Genomic DNA, 22,372 nt, shown 5'->3' with positions numbered 1-22,372 from the left:
GTGGACTCGCTACACCGCACCGTAGTGGCTGCAGGTTTTCATTCTAACCCTTTTCTTAAGTAGTGACCTGTTTTTTGCTGCTAATTAACTTCTTTTGAATTAATATTAATTTTTAAGATTTGTTCCCTGGATTTTCTTCATCGTTCCTCTGAATTGCTTCATTTCTTTCCTTAAACAGAAATGAAATGTGAATTGAGTGAGCCAACAGAAAACCAATTAAGCCAGGGCCGCAAACTCCAACCAATTTCACTCCAAAAAGTTGCTCAATTAGCTGAGTCTTGTTGTTAATTAAGCCCATTCTTTAATTCCATGACTTGTTGCTGCTCTCCTTGTACAATAGCAGACATTTTCAAAGTTGTTGATTTTTTTTTTTTTGTCTTTTCTAAGAGCACTTGTTAAAATTTTTTGGGGACCTGAGCAAATCAGCATTCCTGAGACCTCCACCTTTTTATTTTCACATATTGTATGTTGGTCATTTTTTGGTTCATTTTGTATCTCATTATTGTTTGGCTGTTAATTAAGAACAAAGAAACAATTAAAGGGGTCTGAGTCTTCAAGAGCAAGTCAATTAAAATTAGTTCAAAAGAAGTTAATGAGGAGCAAAAACAGGTCAGTAATTAGGAAAAAGGTTAGAATGAAACCCTGCACCTACTGCGGCCCTCCAGGACCGGACTTTGAGAACCTTGCTCTAGAAAGCATCAAGCACTCATTTTATTAAATTAAAAGCCCTATTTTCAGTGATAACATCTGTTGTAGCTTGTGGGGCTCATTAGACGGAAGTGTGAAACTGATGTTAGTGTATTAAAATTAATTTGGATCAGCACTTGCAATTTGTTCAGTTTATCTACTAAATAATAAAACACTAAGACCCGTGTGTCCAGTACCTCTGGTCAATCTGATTGGTCAGTCTGGCTTTGGAAGTGCAAGAGTGAGATGTACAATGAGTGAAGGTGTATTAGGGATGCAGAGAGAGGGTCGCCATCAAAGACGAAGAGTATGAAACTAGTCAGGAGGTGAGAAAGATGACTCTTGGGGGAAATAAGCAGGTCTTTACAGGAATATGCTAGAACAGGAGTGTCAAACTCCATGCCTGGAGGGCCGCAGTGGCTACAGGTTTTCATTCTAACCCTTTTCCTAATCCGTGACCAGTTTTCACTGCTAATTAACCCCTTTTCTCTTCGTTTTAATAGCCTTGTTCATTTTAATAGCCTTGTTTTTAAGGATTCAGTCCTCTGAATTGATTCCTTTCTTCATTAAATGACAGCTGAACAGAAATGAGATGTGAAACGAACTGACAGATGACCAAACACCAACCAATTTCACTCCAATCACTTTCTTAATGAGAAGCCGATTCTGTCTGTTAATTAAACCCGTTATTTAATTTCATGGCTTGTTGCTACTCTCATCCTGCCACAGCACACATTTCCAAAACTGTTGCTTTTCTGCCTTTTCTAAGAACGCCAGCATAATGTTTTGGTGACCTCAGAAATCAGCCTCACTTAGACCTTCAACTTTATTTATTTTAAGGTATTGTGTGGTGGGCACAAGTGAGCTGGTCATATGGCGGCCTGCTTTGTGTCTCATTATTGTTTGGCTGCTAATTAAGGAAAAAGAAACAACTATGGGGCCTGAGTCAAGCTATTTAAAAGAGGTAATCTGCAGCAAAAAGTGGTCACTAATTAAGAAGATGGTAAGGATGAAAACCTGCAGCCACTGCGGCCCTCCAGGAATGGAGTTCGACACCCCTGCACTAGACAGATGGAGCGGCGGTGAAGAGACGTTCAGACATAACACGAATACTGAGAAAGGGCACAGACAGTACACGTTGGGCAAGAGAGAGCAAATATTTTAAAATTATTCTATTACCTGTCTTTGACAGTTACTGCGCCTAGTGCTTAATAACTGATGTATTTGTTGGAAAATGTAATGCAAATTTTATGTTGGAAAATATTTTAATACATTTGAGTAAGCTGAAATGGATTTTTTTTTCCTTTGGCTGTGACTGAATGCTTTATAAAAAGCAAACGTTTAGAAAGCAAATGACTGCACTGTCATGCTGAAGTGTATGTTCACATGCCAGTCTACATTCACTACAACTTAAAAATATAAAGTTTAAAGCACAATTTTTGCACATCCTTATAGCTGCAGGACTAGCAGTTGACAATGCCTTCTGTGTTTTACTCATTGGTGTTCCTAACCTGTTCATTTTATGAGGATGGAATTAATGTTGTGGTGGCAGTGCTGCCTTACAGCTTCCCCAGTCCAAATCCCAGTTAAGGGCGCTGTCTCCTTTGTAATGTATATTTGGTAAATAAGTAACTAAATGTGTCCAGCACAAGCGAATGTGAGTGTATATGGGATTATTTTCAGCATTATTGCTTATGTTTATATTTACTTTTTTCTTAGTTTATTTGTAAGTATTGTATGGTGCACACAGCTTGTACATTTTGTATACAATTAAAGTGTATTTTAATAAATATTAGTAGTGGAATAAAAAAGCATTTTTTGGTAACAAGTTTCTCTTTCTCTTTATAGAAAACGTCTTGAAAATTCTGACGGCAATTCGTTTGGAAATAAGGTGTATAGTGTTACATTTCAGAAGAAGGGAGACTTTCCATTGTTCGGATGTCAGTATGACTTTAACCTAGAAGGTGTAGTGAATGTCCCAGAGTTCCTTGTTTACTTCCCTTTACTTGAAATGTAAGTATTTCCTCCGCCATTTTTAATTAACTGCTTAAGTTTTTTTTTCTTAGGTGATTCTTGCCAAGGTAAGTGTTGCAGGCATTTGTGAATAGGTAGTCTCGTGGGGCCAAGTGCGATTGTCAAGCAATCACACATCTAGACAGCACTTGCTAAAATGTTTTTAGTGAGTAGCGGCAAAATCCGCAGCAGAAAAGGCTCCACCCACAGGGTTTCTTCCTAAAAACCCGCCTGCAATTTCCTCCAGTCCATGCACTTTCTATGTTCAGGGTTGCCATGTCCCAGTTTTCCTTGCATATTGGACAAATTCATAAAATAACTAGAGAGAAATGGAAATTAAATAGAAGATTTGACACTGAGAGAAAATAGAAGGTAAAATTTGTTGTTATATATTCAAGAGATCAGTAGCACAAGGTAACTGAAGCTTAATGATATTTAAATTTATCTTGCTTTCATTTTGACTGTTGCATCACTCTACGGTATAACAGCAGCAAGTAGGGTTAAGAGAAGCATTGTGGTCCATATATATATTATATATATATAAAGTTCAAATGCTGCAACTATATCAAGGTGTGGCGTGTTGGACAGTGAGATGTTGGGTGCTGGACAGCACTGTCTGTGGTTCTACTGGAGTCGTGTTAGTGTCATTAGGCACGCTGTTCACTGTTTTTGAGCGTATTGAGTACCACAGTCTGCATCTTCAGTGGCTCATCCTTAACAGCAGCTGTTTTTCGCCTCCTTTTAACTAGGTGGGACAGCACATTATTCAGCTTGAATGCATATTTTACATTTCTTTATGCTGACATAGCTACTATTTCTTATAACTTCACATTGACTGTGCCGGTATAATTGTAGTTGAGAGAAACAGACACCACATACAGCCAGTGGTACTTACCCCTAACAGAGTGATGTCTTTTAATTTTTGTGCTACCTTTGGCAGGTACTGCTCATCCATTAGTTTATTTTTGCTAGCTCTCGTGAAAGCAAGTCAATATGAGAATATTATAAGCTAGTATTACTGGTGTTTACTGTCAGGATTTATTCCAAGTAAACATAATCTCCAAGTATTTTGTGGCTGCAGTATAGATTTATATTTTTATTACATACTTCAATTCACAGGATGGCAAAGAAATATAAAATGAAGCTTTTGTTTAAGAAGACATTTCGAGAATTTTTTGAAGAAAAGATTAAAAATGAGGAACACAAAATGCTTCTGAAAAGAATGCAAGCTTTAGAGGTAAGTACAGTAGATACAAAATAAACACTGACAGGCCAGTGCAAGAACAGACTTGGCTCATTTTGTTTGACTGATTACTGGGAGCTAAAAACACGTTGTGTCTTACCTTACAAACTCACCCTCAAAAGTACATCTTATATATAATTCGCCAGCCTCCTCACTCACTCATGTCCGTCCGAAGCCAAATGCGTAGTCGCCTTCTGCGCAGCTGCCCGAAAAACCTTACGAGACCGACATCGCGGCAGGCGGCGGATTTACGGGCGCAAAAATTCAAAGAGAAAGGCGACTTCGATTAAAGCTCTAGAGGCCTGAAAGGCGATTTCGACTACAGCTCGAGGCCTAATTACGCATTCATTCAATACACCTATATCAGGTTTGTGGTGCTTATACTTATTACTGTTCCACTCGTGCCCATTTCATCTTACGTTGTCAAAACGGGCTCTTTGTCTAGTTGTAAAATAATGTGAGGATGGCGGGATCGGAGAATCTCCAGCTGCATCGTCCGTCATATGGCAGTGGAGGTGACGGGGCTCCATCCCAGCCCTGAGTGCCAAGGTGTGTTGTGTGAGAGATTGCTGCTCTGGGTGAAGGGACTGTGAGCATCTGTTTTCCCAAATGGTTGTAATTGTGTTTTACTTGTTTATTTATGTCACTTCTTTATTGCATTCCAGTAGACTGTACTGTATTTTACCCCCCATTTTTTTTGCACAGTGAAACTTTTTTTTTTTTTTTTTTTATTTATAAATATGCACATTTACACTTTTTTTCACCATAACCTCTGTTGTTATGTCCTCATATGTCGTAGTCTATCCTTACGTGTTAATGCTGAGAAAGGAGGACTTGTCACAATGTACCAAAATACAGATATTATATTGCTTGAGTCCTCTTTGTCTCATTTTGGGATTCTCTTCTATCCTCAGCCATGGTTTACTACAGCATCTCTCAACCTTTAAGTATTTGTGACCCGAGTTTTCATAACAGTTTTAATCGCGCCCCCCTAACATTTTTTTGAAACCCTTATAAATTTTATTCCTATATTTTTTGCTGCCAATACACCACTACAAGTTTAAAATTTTCCTACAAATAGTGAAATTACGCCACATATGGCAACATATGCAATACGTAGGTAGCAGACATGTGAATGCTGAAGGTTTAGTTGTTTACAGTACATATCGCCATTAATGTTGTAAGGCAGAGCAATCTGTGATTCTAACACGGACTAAAACAAAAATATGTACAGTAAATTAATGGAGACATTCTATTCAGAAGATAACAAAAATGATGTTAAGGCATTATTGATGTGTTTTTATCAAACATAAACGATTTTAACGTTTGCACTATGAGACATTCTTTATCTTCTTACTTGGAGTTTGTTCTCATGTTTTACTTAACAGTCTGTTGCCCAGGGCAGCTCGGTGGCACAGAAGTCTCTACTTTTGCCTCATGGATCCAGCATCCTAGGTTTGGATCCTTTACCCAAGTCTTGTGTTTGTAAAATACTCACAAACTCCATGTCTTTCTCTGTTTTTTTTTTTTCTTTTTTTTATTGCAGTCCCCCCAGCTCACCTCCTGCTCATCCCAAAGACATGCATGCTAGATTGGTTGGTAATTGTAAATTGGCCCTGTATGTGTGTGAGAGCCGGTCCTGGGATGGACTGATGAACTGTTGAGGAGTGATCCTGATTTGATTAGTCGGGTTTGGGAATGTTTGTAGGTAGCGTTATCTAGGCCAGCGTTTCTCAACCTTTAAGTATTTGCGACCCGAGTTTTCATAACAGTTTTAATCGCGCCCCCCTAACGTTTTTTTAAAACCCTAATAAATTTTATTGCTATATTTTTTTGCTGCCGATACACCGCTACAAGTTTAAAATTTTCCTACAAATAGCGAAATTACGCTACATATGGCAACATTCGCACCCCCTTATTTTGTTACTTCTGCACACCACAGTTTGAGAACCGCTGGTTTACTAGATGTCCTAACATGGAGTGGTGCCCATACCTGCGGGCAACGGAGTGTGACACTGTGCATTCTCGGAACATTCTGTTCATCATTTATTACCTTTATGTGTTGTAAAATCTTGTTTCTTGCTTGCTACAATACTTCTTTACTATATTTGGTCATTCCCAATGGGGTGACTTGTTTTACTTCATTTATTAAATATAGTATCATGTCTGTACTTATTTATGTATTTATTTTGCCGATTAAATAGTTTTCTCCACTTTTATGTCTGTCCACATTTACTTTTGCCATTTTGCACCCAAAAAACAAAAACATGTATATTTCTCTTCTCTGCCCTCTTGCTTTGGACATTTTCTGTCTTTTCCCAGTTATAACATTCTACTGTTTCTAGTAGCACTTCTTTTACTGAATGCTACACACTATCCTTTTGCTTATCTGTTAGTTGTTTATGTGCTATTGTGCTGCTTTAAAAATATTTTTGATTCCTGACATGGAAAGAATTGTGGTTGTCAATTGCTTGTAGCGTACCTATCAGGTTCATTTCGGCCAATAATGAATCACAAATTGCGATTGTTAGTTGTGGAGAAAGGTAGTTGGTGATGTTCTGCACTGTTAAGAGGTTTTCACTTACCGAATATATACTCACGTGTAAGTCGGGTCTTGAAACCCGAAAAATCGATCATAAAATCCAACCCCAACTTATACGCCCGTTCAAAAATACGACACTTAATTTTTTATTTTTTTTTTCCACATCTTCTTGCCTCCTCCAGTCTCACACCAGTTTCTCAGATACTTTGAATTTTGTTGCAGCTGCGCAGTTACCGATTTCTTTCACCACTTCAACGAATTTTCATTTAAAACCAACTTCATATTTTCTTCTGATCGAACGCTCCATCGTAGATAAAGGATGCTCCTATGATAAAGGTGTATGAGGGTGTGAGACACACAAAACAGTGCAAACATTGCTTTGGAATAGTTTGGGTATTCCCATGTGGTCATGTAAGCACAATAAATAGAATTCAAAAAAGGCCGTGTGCTCCGTGGTTACTCTCTCAGGTGGGCGTTAGCATCCATCCATCCATCCATTTTCCAACCCGCTGAATCCGAACACAGGGTCACAGGGGTCTACTGGAGCCAATCCCAGCCAACACAGGGCTCAAGACAGGAACCAATCCTGGGCAGGGTGCCAACCCACTGCAGGGGCGTTAGCATATCATACATAATCTCTTGGACCAATAGCGTGAATTTTCCGCATTCGACTTATACGAGCGACATTATAAATTACCAGAAATTATCAAGATGGTAAAATCAAGCCCCAACTTATCTGCGGGAAAACATATCCGCAAGTATATACAGTAATTGTTATTGTTAATAATAATAATTCTTTGCATTTATATAGCGCTTTTCTCACTACTCAAAGCGCTCAGCAATTGCAGGTTAAGGGCCTTGCTTAAGGGCCCAACAGAGCAGAGTCCCTTTTAGCATTTTATGGGATTCGAACCAGCAACCTTCCGATTGCCAGTGCAGATCCCTAGCCTCAGAGCCACCACTTTACATTGTTGCGTAAAGTTTCATTTAATTAATGTATTTTACTTGTTCTATAGATGTGCTTTTTTATATATGTGTTGTATGTGATAAAAGGAAATAAAAACACATCACTGTTGTTAATTTACTTTTTTTTTTTTGAAGGCATATTTTAACCAGTACAAACCCTTCAGTGTCTCTCTGACATTTTATAGATTGCTTAAACCTATGGATGCTGTAATTTTGTGAAGGTAAAATAAAGTTTGTGAAAGTTGTTACAGGGTGTAATAAAGCTGTTTTTTTCCTCCTTGATTTCTAAAGCCGTACTCTTCATATCAAAAAGCAAAATTGGGAGCCAATGCTGAGGAATACCAACATGCAGAGAAACACCTAACAAGTGGTAAAACAAGTGAAACTTTGGTAAGATTCATGTTCATGGTATGGAGCCTGTTTGGATGTGTTTTGTAGTGTGTTTTAAATTATTGAAGAGATTATTTAGATATGATAATATTCTATGCTCATCTTCAGTAATTTTAGATTGGATTAAAGAAAGGTGAACAGTGGTGCAGCGATCAGCTTTGCTGCTTCACAGTGCAAGGGACTGAAACCCACATCCAGTCGATGTTTGTTTGTGTGGCTTCTCCTTGTTCTGCCAACATGTTTGAGTCCTAATCCCCCCGTCCCATAACCCCCCCAAACTGGGACTCCTGGTTTCCTTTCTACATTCTCAAGACATGTGTTAGGATAGTTAGCAATTATAATTGGCCCTTTCATAAACTAGAAACTTTCTAAGCACCAAGTCCTAAAACTTGTAACAAAAAAACTCAAAAAAAAGAAGGATCCATCAGCCTTGGACTAGTAAAACATAAAGGGCACACAAAGAATCTTTATAAAATTAATTTATTTTCAAAAATAATCTGTAGCACAAGAAGCCACAAAGAGTACAAAAGGCCCAGAAGGAGTTGCCTAAACAACAAAGGCAATCCAAGGCAGACAAGTCCCAAAAACACAAATCCAGAAAGCAAAGTCTACAACAGAGCACAGAAGTAGATACAAGCTGCATTTGGCTTGTTGTGCAGGATAAAGTTCTGCTTGCTGACTGTAATCTGTTCCTTATACGCTCTGAGGCATATTTGTTGTGGATCAAAAATGTTGTGCTCTGTTATTTGGATTGTAATCACATATCGTCCACCCTGTGAAAACACAGTGCCCCCCTCCTAAATTTGTCTTGGCACCAACCTTGTCTTACAGTTGAGTTTATTACTGCCAGTGGTACATTGAGTACAAGTGTACAAAGAGTCTTGTTAGCTGCATATGTTTATTTGTGTTAATTAACGTAATATTTATTAGCAGACGTTCAAAAAACAGTGTCATGAATTCTGACTGAGTGTACACTTGCAAACGCCATGTTGAAATGAATGCCTCGTAGCGTTTTAGTGTATAGATTATTCATAAATGTATATTGTAGCAGTAGGGGGCGCTATTGCTCCCTTGATCCCTCAGGTACCACGCCAAACACCAGGTAAAAGTATAACTTTTCTTCTTTTTATTATAATACTGTGCACTAAGCACCCTCCACTCCACACTACACATACAAAGCTCACTAATCAATAATCAATACAATAGTCTCACTCCTCCTCTCCCAGACACTTAGCCACCCTTCCTCCCAGCTCAGCTCAGTGTCTGGGCTTTCCCACAGTCCTTCCTGACCCGGAAGTGGTTCCAGCCCAACAATCCATAAGTCCTCATCACTTCCGGGTCAGATTAAAAGTCCTTTTCTTCAACCCGGAAGCACGTCGTTCCTTCCGGTCATGTGATCATGACGCACTTCCGGGTTATAGGGCACGTAGCACTCTGTAAGCCTCCCTACAGCGGCTCCTGGTGGTCCCCATGGTATCCAGCAGGGTTCTTTATAAAAACTACAATGTCCATAATGCCCTGCTGGAATTTGGGGACCTTCCATGCTGCTGGGAGGGCTCCACCTGGGGGTGTGGACCGGAATATTTGGCCGGCCATCCCTCAAAATATGAACGTCTTTAAATTTGGTTCCATGAGGAGTTTTGACATGTCCGTTTTGAGCTTTTACGTTTCATATGGTTCATATTCCACCTTTGTTTATACCGCTTCTATCATACAGTATAAAAAATATTCAACTTATTTAGTTTTTTTTCTCTCCACTTTTAATTGGCTGAGATATGTCTTGTCTTTTCTTGTAGGGGACACTAAGCCAGTCCGAATGGGATGCTACAAGTAAGTAAATACGTAGGTAACAGACGTGTGAATGCTGAAGGTTTAGTTGTTTACAGTACATCTCGCTGTTAATGTTGTAAGGCAGAGCAATCTGTGATTCTAACACGGACTAAAACAAAAATATGTACAGTAAACTAATGGAGACATTCTATTCAGAAGATAACAAAAATGATGTTAAGGCATTGTCGATGTCTTTTTATCAAACATAAATGATTTTAACGTTTGCACTATGAGACATTCTTTATCTTCTTACTTGGAGTTTGTTTTCATGTTTTACTTAACAGTCTGTTGCCCAGGGCAGCTCGGTGGCACAGAAGTCTCTGCTTTTGCCTCATGGATCCAACATCCTAGGTTTAGATCCTTTACCCAAGTCTTGTGTTTGTAAAATACTCACATACTCCATGTCTTTCTGGGTTTTTTTTTTTTTTTTTTGCAGTCCCCCACCCCCCCCGCTCCCTTCCTGCTCATCCCAAAAGCATGCAGGTTAAATTGGTTGGCAATTGTACATTGGCCCTGTATAACTCTGTATGTGTGCGAGAGCCGGTTCTGGGATGGACTGATGAACCGTTGAGGAGTGATCCTGATTTGATTAGTCGGGTTTGGGAATGTGTGTAGGTAGCATTATCTAGGCCAGCGTTTCTCAACCTTTAAGTATTTGCGACCCGAGTTTTCATAACAGTTTTAATCGCGCCCCCCTAACGTTTTTTTGAAACCCTAATAAAATGTATTCCAATATTTTTTGCTGCCGATACACCGCTACAAGTGTAAAATTTCCCTACGAATAGCGAAATTACGCCACATATGGCAAGGGGTCGCGCCCCACAGTTTGAAAACCGCTGATCTAGGCATCCCTCGATGTGAGAGGCCACACTCTTCTGTCACTCTCTAGGAGAGCCACTGGCAGGGAGCTGGATTGGATTATCATGTAAGAGTGAAGCACTTTTCTGTTCTTGCACACGCATTTCAAAGGTTGCCAACCCTGTCTTGTATCGTATCTCTTGTAGACCTAAGGAAGGCTGGTGACTGTGTTCCCTGTATGCCGCTAAAGGCTAATAGGCCTGCTGCTTTAGCTCATCATTGCCAGCCCCCTGCATGTGTGATGCGTTGGCATTCTTGATGTTAACTTTAAAGTGAGTTTTAGGTTCCAACAAGACAGCTTCTTTTTGTTTTCTGTTTTCATAGACCGCGGGCTAGAAGGGTTGGAGAGAGTTGAGTGTCTTTTTGGATTTCTCCCCTCTTTTCACCATGATGTCTGTGGCTTTTGCCTGATATTTTCACATGGTTGGACCTTGAGGGTTCATTCAATAGAAGAATTATATCGGCTAAAAATAATGAGACAGGATCTTCATTTTTTGCTCACCCAAGGTTGGTGGGTTGGCAGTCAAAAGAGTGAGATCATGAATGTGAGTGATTGAAATGAGGGGGTTATAATAAGAATTGCACACTGTGCACACAACCATGTAGACGGCCATTGGAGTGGGTAGGGTTGAGCTTGGTGACGGGTGAGGATGTCCTCTTGTAGGATTTAAATCTGGCACAGCTCAGTGGGAGGAGACCAGGGGCACCCTAGTGAGGTCACATTTTAAGGTGGTCCAGTAGGGAAATCTAACAATGCGACCCTCTGTAACGGAAGTGGGTGGACAGTTTTCAAGTGCGTGGTAACAAGCAATGTAAGGATGTCCTCTTTCATGGCCATTTTTGTAACTTCACAAACTATCCTGAGTTTTTCTTTTTTTTTTTTTCCTTTCATTCTTTCTTGCAGGTATATACTTGGTGTTTGCCTTTGAAAAGATGGAATAATCACAGGTGGACAATGTATTTCTTGTAAAATTGTGTAATATTTTATTTGTGAAATCTTCATCTGTTATTTTCTTTAGTTTGGTATCATGCTTACAAATTTGCATATGTTGGATGCTAGTGAGCTCTATTAAAGATTTGGGGATAAAACAATTCAACATGAGTGTCTGTTTATTTTAACGCCAGTGTTCTGTGCATAAACATGTGTACACAAGTGAAAGAAAATGTGGTGCTTGAAGAGGAGGGCTGCTCAGCTTATTACTACTTATTAAAGACAGTAACAGCAGAGTGCACGATAACGTGCGGTGAATACACTTGACTTACAGTTTTCATGCTCTTTCTCTGTATGTTTAGCATTCATTTGCTCCAGAGGTTGATGCGCATGATGCTTAATGAGCATTAAAACTGATTAAGTCAGTGTTTGTGTTGCAATTACTTAGTATGTTTTTCTTAATTTTTTACTTAAGCTGCCATGTAAATTTTCAAACTGCCTCAAGAATGATGTCAGATATGAAGAGGTAGAGGAAGTGATGGCGAAGGTGGTAGGCTTGAGAACGGTGCCCGTACGCATGTGCCTCACGGCCGCCCTGCTTCCCGCTGCCAAGAGTTGATTCTACAATAAAAGAAAATAAAAAGTAATAAAAATGATCACACCAAAAGCTGACCGTAGACGTCACGTAGTATATGTGTACCAAATTTCAGGCCAATTGGTCAAACAGTTTGCGAGCTACAGGTGATTTAAAATCCTGGACAGACAAACAGACAGCCACGGGTAGCGTATTCTATAAGAAGATGCATCACTTTGGAACCCCTGCAGATTTTATTTTTTTCTCTAGCCATCTGGAGTTTTTTTTTTTTTTGTTTGTTTTTTCTGTTCTCCCTGGCCATCGGTCCTTACTGTTATTCTATGTTAACTAATGTTGTCTTATTTTAATTTCTTACTTTGTCTTTTATTTTTCTTTTCTTCATTATGTAAAGCACTTTGAGCTACTTTTTTGTAGGAAAATGTGCTATATAAATAAATGTTGTTGTTTGTAGTGGTCTGGTGCCACTAAGATTCACACCATCAAGATGAAGGTGATTTATTTATTTTTATAGTGGATCCCAGGGACGTTCCCAGCCTTGGCTCGACCCGCACACACTCACAAACACAGACAAAAAGCACACTGGGGAATAACAATTAAAGAATATAATGAAATTTAATAATATAAATGAAACCAATAAGATAGATTGATACATACTTTATTAATCCCAAGGGGAAATTCGCTTACTCCAGCAGCAGCATACTGATACAAAAAACAATATTAAATTAAAGAGTGATAACAATAAAGGTATACAGACAGACAATAACTTTGTATAATGTTAACGTTTACCCCCTCTGGTGGAACTGAAGAGTCGCATAGTGTGGCGGAGGAACGATCTCCTCAGTCTGTCAGTGGAGCAGGACGGTGACAGCAGTCTGTCGCTGAAGCTGCTCCTCTGTCTGGAGATGATCCTGTTTAGTGGATGCAGTGGATTCTCCATGATTGACAGGAGTCTGCTCTGCGCCCGTCACTCCGCCACAGATGTCAAACTGTCCAGCTCCGTGCCTACAATAGAGCCTGCCTTCCTCACCAGTTTGTCCAGGCGTGAGGCGTCCCTCTTCTTAATGCTGCCTCCCCAGCACACCACCGCGTAGAAGAGGGCGCTCACCACAACCGTCTGGTAGAACATCTGCGGCATCTTATTGCAGATGTTGAAGGATGCCAGCCTTCTAAGGCAGTATAGTCGGCTCTGTCCTCTCTTACACAGAGCATCAGTATTGACAGTCCAGTCCAATTTATCATCCAGCTGCACTCCCAGGTATTTCTAGGTCTGCACCCTCTGCACACAGTCACCTCTGATGATCACGGGGTCCAGGAGGGGCCTGGTCCTCCTAAAATCCACCACCAGCTCTTTGGTTTTGCTGGTGTTCAGGTGTAGGTGGTTTGAGTCGCACCATTTAACAAAGCCCTTGATTAGGTTCTTATACTCCTCCTCCTGCCCACTCCTGATGCAGCCCATGATAGCAGTGTCGTCAGCGAACTTTTGCACGTTGCAGGACTCCGAGTTGTATTGGAAGTCTGATGTATATCGGCTGAGCAGGACCAGTAAAAGCACAGTCCCCTGCGGCGCTCCTGTGTTGCTGACCAGAATGTCAGACCTGCAGTTCCTGAGACGCACATACTGAGGTCTGTCTGTAAGATAGTCCACGATCTATGCCACCAGGTATGAATCTACTCCCATCTCTGTCAGCTTGTCCCAAAGGAGCAGAGGTTGGATGGTGTTGAAGGTGCTAGAGAAGTCCAGAAACATAATTCTTACAGCACCACTGCCTCTGTCCAAGTGGGCATCCTCCGCTCCCACCACCCTTGTACCCCTATGGCGATATTACATTCAACAAATATACACAAACAACTCCACACAGCAAAGTCCATGGAAACAACACCAGATGCAATGAATGATGACGAAATTAGTCCAGAGATCTGCACGCAGCAAGCGAATGAAAAATAGTCCTACCGGTAGCCACTGTAAGGGTGAAGATGGATGGATGGTTCAGGAGTGCTCCTTTTTTTGCGGGGAAGCCAATGAATCCATAATCAATCCGCAGGACACAGGTAGACAGAAGACAAGCCAGACCCCAACAACGAATACAATCCAGGACACAGACTAATTACGGCTTAGCAGTCTCCAGGTAAACGGAACACAAAATAGAACAACAAAACACACTTCTCCTTTGGCCACCTGCCCTCCTTTTAAACTACTTTGACCCCAATAGCCCCTGCGGGGACTGCTGGGAGATGCAGTTCTCACTAATAGTAGCACTGCTACAACTTGATGGCTAACATGCTGTTTTCAGGTGCGCTGATCTTAATAATTGTATTACTCTTGGCTGTGAGATTCAAAGAGCTGGTGCCCAAGGTGACTGGAATCATCTAAGATGGCACAGACTGGGCATGTCACATTAGGTGACCGGCTTGGTGAAAGTGTGATTCTGACTGCCTCTGACTCGCTAAGGTTATGTAAATGAAGTCTACAGAAGCCTATTGAAAGATTCCATAAAGTGAAAGGAGCTTTACTGAGCTATGTAGCAGGACAATAAGCCAAAAAAAAAAGGAAGCTTACAGCCGAATGTGTCAGAAGAAACAAAATTCAAGTTTTGGAGTGGTCTAGTCAAAATCGTGACTTAACCCCATGAGAAATGCTGTGGTGGAACCTGAAACCAGCAGTTAACACTTGTAAACCTACTGATGTGACTGAACTAAAGCAAAGAAGAGTGAGGGAAAATTCCTGAACAGCAGTGTGATGGACTGACATCAGATTGTAAGAAGCTTTTAGTTGTGGGAAGGAAGCCTGGAAACTGTGGGGGCAATTATCTGAGGTGTATGGTAGCTTTGCTCCTTGAATAAAGGAATGATTTAAAAACTTTGTGGTGTGTTTTCTCAGGTTTTCACAAGGTCAAAGGCCATTCATTGTGTAAAAATTCTAAGGAAGTGGACGCAATGAGGAAGGAGGGCAAATACTTTTTTCACGGCAGTGTGGCTCTCCAGCTGTTTGACCTTTTCTTGTTTGACTGTCTTTTGCTTTTTGCCCATCTCCTGGTCAGATCCTTTTGACACAACTTTCTGGTTCTCTTCCAGTACCAAGTTGTGGACCAGATGCAGTTTCTGTCTTTTTCTTTCTCTCCTGTGTGAGCTCTGTAGCCATCCTGGGACACCCTGCACATTTGTCGCCCTTCTTCCTGCATTGTCATGACAACCTGTGTTGTCACCGTCCCCACACACTGCCCACTGTTTCTAATGTGGTCCTCTGTGAGCCCTGCCCATTTCCTGTGGCACCCTTTCTTGCCTGTAATTGTTGTGTTCTGAGTCCCCCAAAACTTGGAGTTCATGAGGTTGCCCAAAATCTGAACCTGACAGAAGAATGCATGCTTTGTGGACCAATGATTATAGAGCTCCCTCCATTTGAAGTTGCATTCCCAAATTTAACACCACTGTGTTGTTCCTATGGTGCGTCCACTGAAAGGGTGAAATTCTTCTTATGAACAGTCCTTGGATTGATTTGATTTATGAAGGTCTTCTGCAAAGCGTCTGTTGATACAATCCTTCCAAGGCTGTGCTAACAGGTCCAGACCTTCTGCTTGCTATTTATCTTTTTCTAGGACTTGGTGTAAAGGATCTGCTGATGGTGGTTTAGAATTGAGTGAGCTGTACTTCACTCTCCGATGAATTTGAAGCCCACCTTCTGAAGGTAGGTCCATTTTACTTGTAAGGAGCCGTATGTCCTTTGATATGGTATGTCTGTTAATCTGTTAGAGCTCATTTAGCTTCAGATAGTCCTGAAGTGTTCACTTTGGATCAGTCCAGCCATTATTTGAAATTTTGTTTTACAGTTGTGGTATTAAATATATTCAGGTGTTTGTTAACTGTTTAAAAATTTTGTAATTGCCCGTCCACCCTCTGCTTAATCTATTCAGAGGTTCAGGAGTGGACAGAGCAGATCTTGGTGGCATTGGGTGCAAGGTAGGAGCCATCCCTGAATGATCACTTCCTCCAATCACAAACCAGTTAGCTGCACACTAAAGATAAAGACAAACCAAATAATATCAAACTACTTTTAAGTGTTAACCTCTCCCTGAATGTCGTCAACACAAAGGAGGTCATTTCTGACTTTGGAAAGGACGTTTCTGTGTTTTTGGCAAATTTGGCTAATTGTGATGAAATTTGTGGGACTGTAAAAAATACTTTGTTTTACTGAAATTTTGTTATAACGAGTATGGAGAAAATATATATCTGCAAAAAATAATTTATTTTATAATGAAATATCTGTTACTTTTTTATAGAAATATGAATCCAAGAAAAAAAAAATGAAGTAATTTTTGACTGCACAGAATTTTTTAGCAGTGTACATAATCATATTTTCTATATCATATATATTTTTTAAAAACACTTTCCGTGACATGAGTACCAGACGATAAAAAATCCTGAATCTTTTTAAGTCCATTCATTAAAGAAAACCTTCGTAACAGGCAGCATATTATGTTCACCATCCTCTTCCTCGCTTTCCTGAGTAAAGACATTTGATTCAGGTGACTCTAAATTTTCAATAATGTCCTGATTAGCTCTTCGTCAATGTACTTCTAATAATTTGAACCATCAGAATGTACGGAGCTCCACATTTCTCTCACTTCATTTTCCACTTTTTTCCCCCGTATTTGTTCCAGTTATCTTTATTTCACCGTTGATTTCAATAACCGAGGTAGTAAGTTAATTTTACTACTGCACACCAATGCACACAACATAATTATATTCATGTGGATGTTCAGTGGACCACCGACTCAGATTTCCACTCCACTGTATGATGTCACACCTACACTCTCACCGAGATGGCCCGAGACCAGAAATTTTGCGATAAGAGTGTCTCTTTCTTTTGGACTAACAAAGAGACAGCCTGTTGCTGGGACCCTGAGACTCGGTGAAAGTGTAGGCGCAGCATTATATATTTTTTTTGCATCGCATTATTACCTTCAATGGTCATTTTTGGTTGATAAAAATTTCATTATACTAAAATTTACATTTTGTTAAAACGAAATTCATTAAACATGTTGTATGAACGTTTGTTCAGTCCAACCAAAAAAATGATTTTTCTGAAAATGTCATTACTTCCGTATTCGCTATAACAAAATTTGATCTGTATAAAAATGTCAGCTTCTCCCCCCCACCCCTCCCCTTGTGTTCTTACACAAGAAACTCTTCTTTGTTTAGTATTTGCAGAGTGACTTTCTTCTGATGGACTCGAACAGAAACACCTCCATCGGCGCCACCACCAGCGACTGTGAAGAAGTGAAAATCCCGGAGGAAATATTTTTCACAATCACCGTGATAAGCTTAAGTGAAAATCTGCTGATTGTTCTTGCTGTGATTAAGAACAAAAACCTGCACTCCCCCATGAACTGCTTTATTTGTAGCTTAGCATTTTCAAATCTAATTTCGACTGTGGCGAAAACCTGTGAGAACATCATGATCAGCCACTTGGATCCCAAGGGGGAAACTGAGAAGAAGGTGGACGATATTATCGACGCCCTGCTTTGTATGTCCTTCCTGGGTTCAATTTCAAATTTATTGGCTATTGCTGTAGATCGATATATTACGATTTTCCACGCCCTAAGGTACCACCACTTAATGACCATGAAGAGAGCGTCCGTGATTCTAGCCGGAATATGGCTCTTCTGTGCAGTCAATGGGATGGTGCTGGTGTTTTTTTTCCTACGTGACTTTTATTTTGATTTTCTTCATACTTCTATATGTGGTGTCTTTGCTACTCATTTTGGTTCTGTACGTTCGAATGTTTCTGTTGGCACAAGCTCATGCCAGGACAATTGCTTCTCTTCCAGGCCAAAGGGTTTATCAAACGATGAACGCAAAAGGAACCATAACGCTCACCATCCTTTTGGGCGTTTTCATTGTCTGCTGGTCTCCATTTTTCTTCCACCTAATTATTATGCTGGTGTGCCCGTTCAACCCATACTGTGAGTGCTACAGGTCGCTCTTTCAAGTGAATCTCCTGTTCATGATGTTGAATGCGGTAATTGACCCTCTCATATATGCCTTTCGAAGTGCTGAACTGAGGAGCACCTTCAGAAATATGTTGTGCCTGTCAAGAACGCGCTTGTGTCCATGAGTCGAATCTCATCACTACACCTGAAAGCTAATTTTTTTTTTTTTTTTGCAAAAATGTGTAGTACGTGCTAACGTCAATGCTAAAAGTCTTTGGGAGATATTTGTCACGTGAAATGCCTCCATAGAAACAACTGAGACTGATATGGAACTCGCAAACATAGCCTGGGAATTCGATATACATTTATTTGCTTAGCAGATGCATTTATCCAAAGCAACTTAGACAAAAGAGATCAAAGTAATCAGGTAAACATCAGTGTTATGGGACAAAGTGACAACATTTAGTCATCACAAGTGAAGATGTTGTTACAGCTCCTGCATTACAAAACCTGATACAGAAATTCACCAAACGAGTGTCTTCAAACACTTCTTTAACATGTTGAGGGGATCAGAATTCCAAATCGAGATGGGCAGCTTGTTCCACCAGCTTAGGAGCTACATGTGAAGAGAGTCTGGACTGAAATTTGATAGCATGTGGAATTATGGTTACATAGCATGAGAAATTTTAGAGAGGAGCTGGTGGAGCGCCTTAGTGCAGGTAACAGTTAAGTAGATCATGGACCATTCATTTCCAGTTGGTAACTAAAAGCCTCCTAGTCTCAGCTTCTGTGACACAATTTGGTAATTAGCTTGTGACCACTAGGGGGCATTTCAGTACCCCAGACACAAGTCCTGGTTTATTTGTGTAAATACCATAGAAGAAGCTTTTCAAAATCACAACACAACTCTTCTCTCTCTCTCTCTCTTTCTTCTTCTTCACACCTCCCAGGTGAGCTTTGCCCTTCTTCCACCCGACTCCAATGCACCTGGAAGAGTTCGACCGACTTCTTTTATCTTGCAAGGTGGGAAGTACTTCTGGGTCAAACGTAAAGCCCCACAAAGTAGGGATCATTAATACCAGCAGCTCCCTCTGGTGGCACCTATGGATCTCCAACAAGGCTGATGCTTTGAGACTCAAAGTCCCAACATGCCTTGTGGGTGTCAGTACAGGTTGTAGCAATGTCCTTCCAGCCGGGGGAGAATCATCGGTCTGTCCCTGCCAGGAAGCCAATATGCCCACCTGCAAATTGACATGCTTTATGAATCCTCTGGCAAGGGAAAGGTGGGGAGGCATTTTGTTCTTCTTTTAGCCCACTTTGTACCAAGGCCTCCTGGCCAGGTAAGGGATCGGGACCCATCCTGACAGGGACATGCATGCTGGCCATCACACCTTCATAATCTCTTCACCCTTACTGTGAGAAAAAAAGTACTTGGTTTCTATCGTAAATGGAGTTATTTGAAGGCTTTTTCACAATTGACATCCATTTGCTTTGTTTGGAATTTACGGGATGATTCATTCCTTTGTTTCAGTTCCCAGGTGGTTCTGTTGCATCTCCCACTGTGAAGTAAATAAAGTGTTATGGACTTATTTCATTGGGCAGAAACTTTATTTTTTCCTCCCGGAAAAAACAAATATCATGGAGTATCGACAATGGTTGTGTTTGCACGCCGTCGACATTTTCCATAATGTTTTGATTTATTTCTCAAAACGGCAATTGAACAACTGGAAGACAACTTAAAAATTTTGTGATGTGGTACAACATGGACACGTTTCAGATTGGTGAGTGCAGAAAAGATGGCAGGCGCTGCTGAGGGCACACACCGATGTGCTTCAGTTTTATGACATGCATCGGACTCGGTGAGTTTCATTTAACTGTATGATGATGCACATTTACATTCCAGTAAGCACAATATGAATGTAACTTCGATTTAGTTTAGTTTATCACATGTCTACACTTTAACGTTTGTAAATATTTGTTAATAATGTTCATTTTGGAGTGTTTTAACTTTTACTTGCTTTTAAAGTTAGAGTGCGCATCACTTTCATGGTGAAACATTAGAGGGTTTCCTCGTCGGCCTCACATGATGTTGCTATTTGTTTTTCAACACTATGCATGTTGATCGACCCGATCACAAGTGAATTTAAAACCACCTCTTGTTTTTAATGCTCCATGTTAACATTTGACTCATTTTGTTGTGAGTTTCCCTGATTACCGACCACAGCCACTTAGCATGAAGACCACAGCATGCATGCAAAGTATTTCATGTAGTTACAGTGCATCCAGAAAGTATTTACAGCGCTTCATCACTTTTTCCACATTTTGTTATTTTACAGCCTTATTCCAAAATGGATTAAATTCATTTTTTTCCTCAGAATTCTACACACAACACCCCATAATGACAACGTGAAAAAAGTTTACTTGAGGTTTTTGCAAATTTATTAAAAATAAAAAAACTGAGAAATCCCATGTCCATAAGTATTCACAGCCTTTGCTCAATACTTTGTCGATGCCCCTTTGGCAGCAATTCCAGCCTCAAGTCTTGTTGAATATGATGCCACAAGCTTGGCACACCTATCCTTGGCCAGTTTTGCCCATTCCTCTTTGCAGCACCTCTCAAGCTCCATCAGGTTGGATGGGAAGCGTCGGTGCTCAGCCATTTTAAGATCTCTCCAGAGATGTTCAATCAGATTCAAGTCTGGGCTCTGGCTGGGCCACTCAAGAACATTCACAGAGTTGTCCTGAAGCCACTCCTTTGATATCTTGGCTGTGTGCTTAGGGTCGTTGTACTGCTGAAAGATGAACCGTCACCCCAGCCTGTGGTCAAGAGCGCTCTGGAGCAGGTTTTCATCCAGGATGTCTCTGTACATTGCTGCAGTCATCTTTCCCTTTATCCTGACTAGTCTCCCAGTCCCTGCCGCTGAAAAACATCCCCACAGCATGATGCTGCCACCACCATGCTTCACTGTAGGGATGGTATTGGCCTGGTGATGAGCGGTGCCTGGTTTCCTCCAAATGTGACGCCTGGCATTCACACCAAAGAGTTCAATCTTTGTCTCATCAGACCAGAGAATTTTCTTTCTCATGGTCTGAGAGTCCTTCAGGTGCCTTTTGGCAAACTCCAGGTGGGCTGCCATGTGCCTTTTACTAAGGAGTGGCTTCCGTCTGGCCACTCAACCATTCAGGCCTGATTGGTGGATTGCTGCAGAGATGGTTGTCCTTCTGGAAGGTTCTCCTCTCTCCACAGAGGACATCTGGAGCTCTGACAGAGTGACCATCGGGTTCTTGGTCACCTCCCTGACTAAGGCCCTTCTCCCCTGATCGCTCAGTTTAGATGGCCGGCCAGCTCTAGGAAGAGTCCTGGTGGTTTCGAACTTCTTCCACTTACGGATGATGGAGGCCACTGTGCTCATTGGGACCTTCAAAGCAGCAGAAGTTTTTCTGTAACCTTCCCCAGATTTGTGCCTCAAGACAATCCTGTCTCGGAGGTCTACAGACAATTCCTTTGACATCATGCTTGGTTTGTGCTCTGACATGAACTGTTAACTGTGGGACCTTCTATAGACAGGTGTGTGCCTTTCCAAATCAGGTCCAGTCAACTGAATTTACCACAGGTGGACTCCAATGAAGCTGCAGAAACATCTCAAGGATGATCGGGGAAACAGGATGGACCTGAGCTCAATTTCGAGCTTCATGGCAAAGGCTGTGAATACTTATGTACATGTGCTTTCTCAATTTTTTTTATTTTTAATAAATTTGCAAAAATCTCAAGTAAACTTTTTTCACGTTGTCATTATGGGGTGTTGTGTGTAGAATTCTGAGGAAAAAAATGAATTTAATCCATTTTGGAATAAGGCTGTAACATAACAAAATGTGGAAAAAGTGATGAAGCGCTGGGAATACTTTCTGGATGCACTGTAAATTGGTCCTGTGTCAAATCACATTCCTGTCTCATGCCAACCAATCTTGGGTTCAGTTGGTATGGCACCGAAGCTATCCTTTTCAAAGGGATCTCACCACTGTCCGTTCACCACAGCACAAATGTTCATACGGAGATGCTTCGTGGTGCGATTCTGTGTTGGTTCAATTGGCAATAAGGGTGGGATTTGCACTATGAATGGGTGGAGTGTAGTAGTGACTCTCTGCAGAGAATGTCATAATTTGGTACGATTTTGGGTCCTCAGAGGCCACCAGTGTTTCTTTCCATCATTAGGTCTGCTTCCAGCATTGCTAGGGGGGTGGCCTCTGAGGTTGGGACCCATAAGTAATCAGTGGGATAAAAGAATGGCTATGAGTGCAAATCCTTAAACTAAATTTCTTCAGTATTTAAAGAACACACTGGTTCTCATGATTATAGTGTTCAGAGGCAGACGCTGGACAGCTGACGGAT

General features: G+C 40.8%; 2 protein-coding genes across 3 annotated transcripts in view; both read left to right on the top strand.

Moving 5' to 3' along the window:
* The window catches only part of rnmt (RNA (guanine-7-) methyltransferase), a 34,688-nt gene extending 23,067 nt beyond the window's left edge, over nucleotides 1–11,621 (top strand). For both annotated transcript variants that reach the window (XM_028817577.2, XM_028817578.2), the window contains exons 7-11: nucleotides 2,536–2,700; nucleotides 3,820–3,937; nucleotides 7,743–7,841; nucleotides 9,638–9,671; nucleotides 11,434–11,621. In XM_028817577.2, the coding sequence (XP_028673410.1) occupies nucleotides 2,536–2,700; nucleotides 3,820–3,937; nucleotides 7,743–7,841; nucleotides 9,638–9,671; nucleotides 11,434–11,471 (454 nt within the window). In that variant the 3' untranslated portion in view covers nucleotides 11,472–11,621. The remainder of the gene's footprint in view (nucleotides 1–2,535; nucleotides 2,701–3,819; nucleotides 3,938–7,742; nucleotides 7,842–9,637; nucleotides 9,672–11,433) is intronic.
* Nucleotides 11,622–17,259: 5,638 nt separating this feature from the next.
* Nucleotides 17,260–18,707, top strand: LOC114663817 (adrenocorticotropic hormone receptor-like). Its single transcript, XM_028817738.2, is given in 2 exon segments — nucleotides 17,260–17,743; nucleotides 17,745–18,707. Coding segments are annotated over 2 exon segments (891 nt in total). The 5' UTR covers nucleotides 17,260–17,275; the 3' UTR covers nucleotides 18,168–18,707.
* Nucleotides 18,708–22,372: the final 3,665 nt, after the last annotated feature.

The sequence above is a fragment of the Erpetoichthys calabaricus genome, chromosome 13 (assembly GCF_900747795.2).
Source record: "Erpetoichthys calabaricus chromosome 13, fErpCal1.3, whole genome shotgun sequence".
Lineage (NCBI taxonomy): Eukaryota > Metazoa > Chordata > Cladistia > Polypteriformes > Polypteridae > Erpetoichthys > Erpetoichthys calabaricus.
Note: the sequence above shows the minus strand (reverse complement) of the source record. Positions and strands in the feature narration are given on the sequence as shown.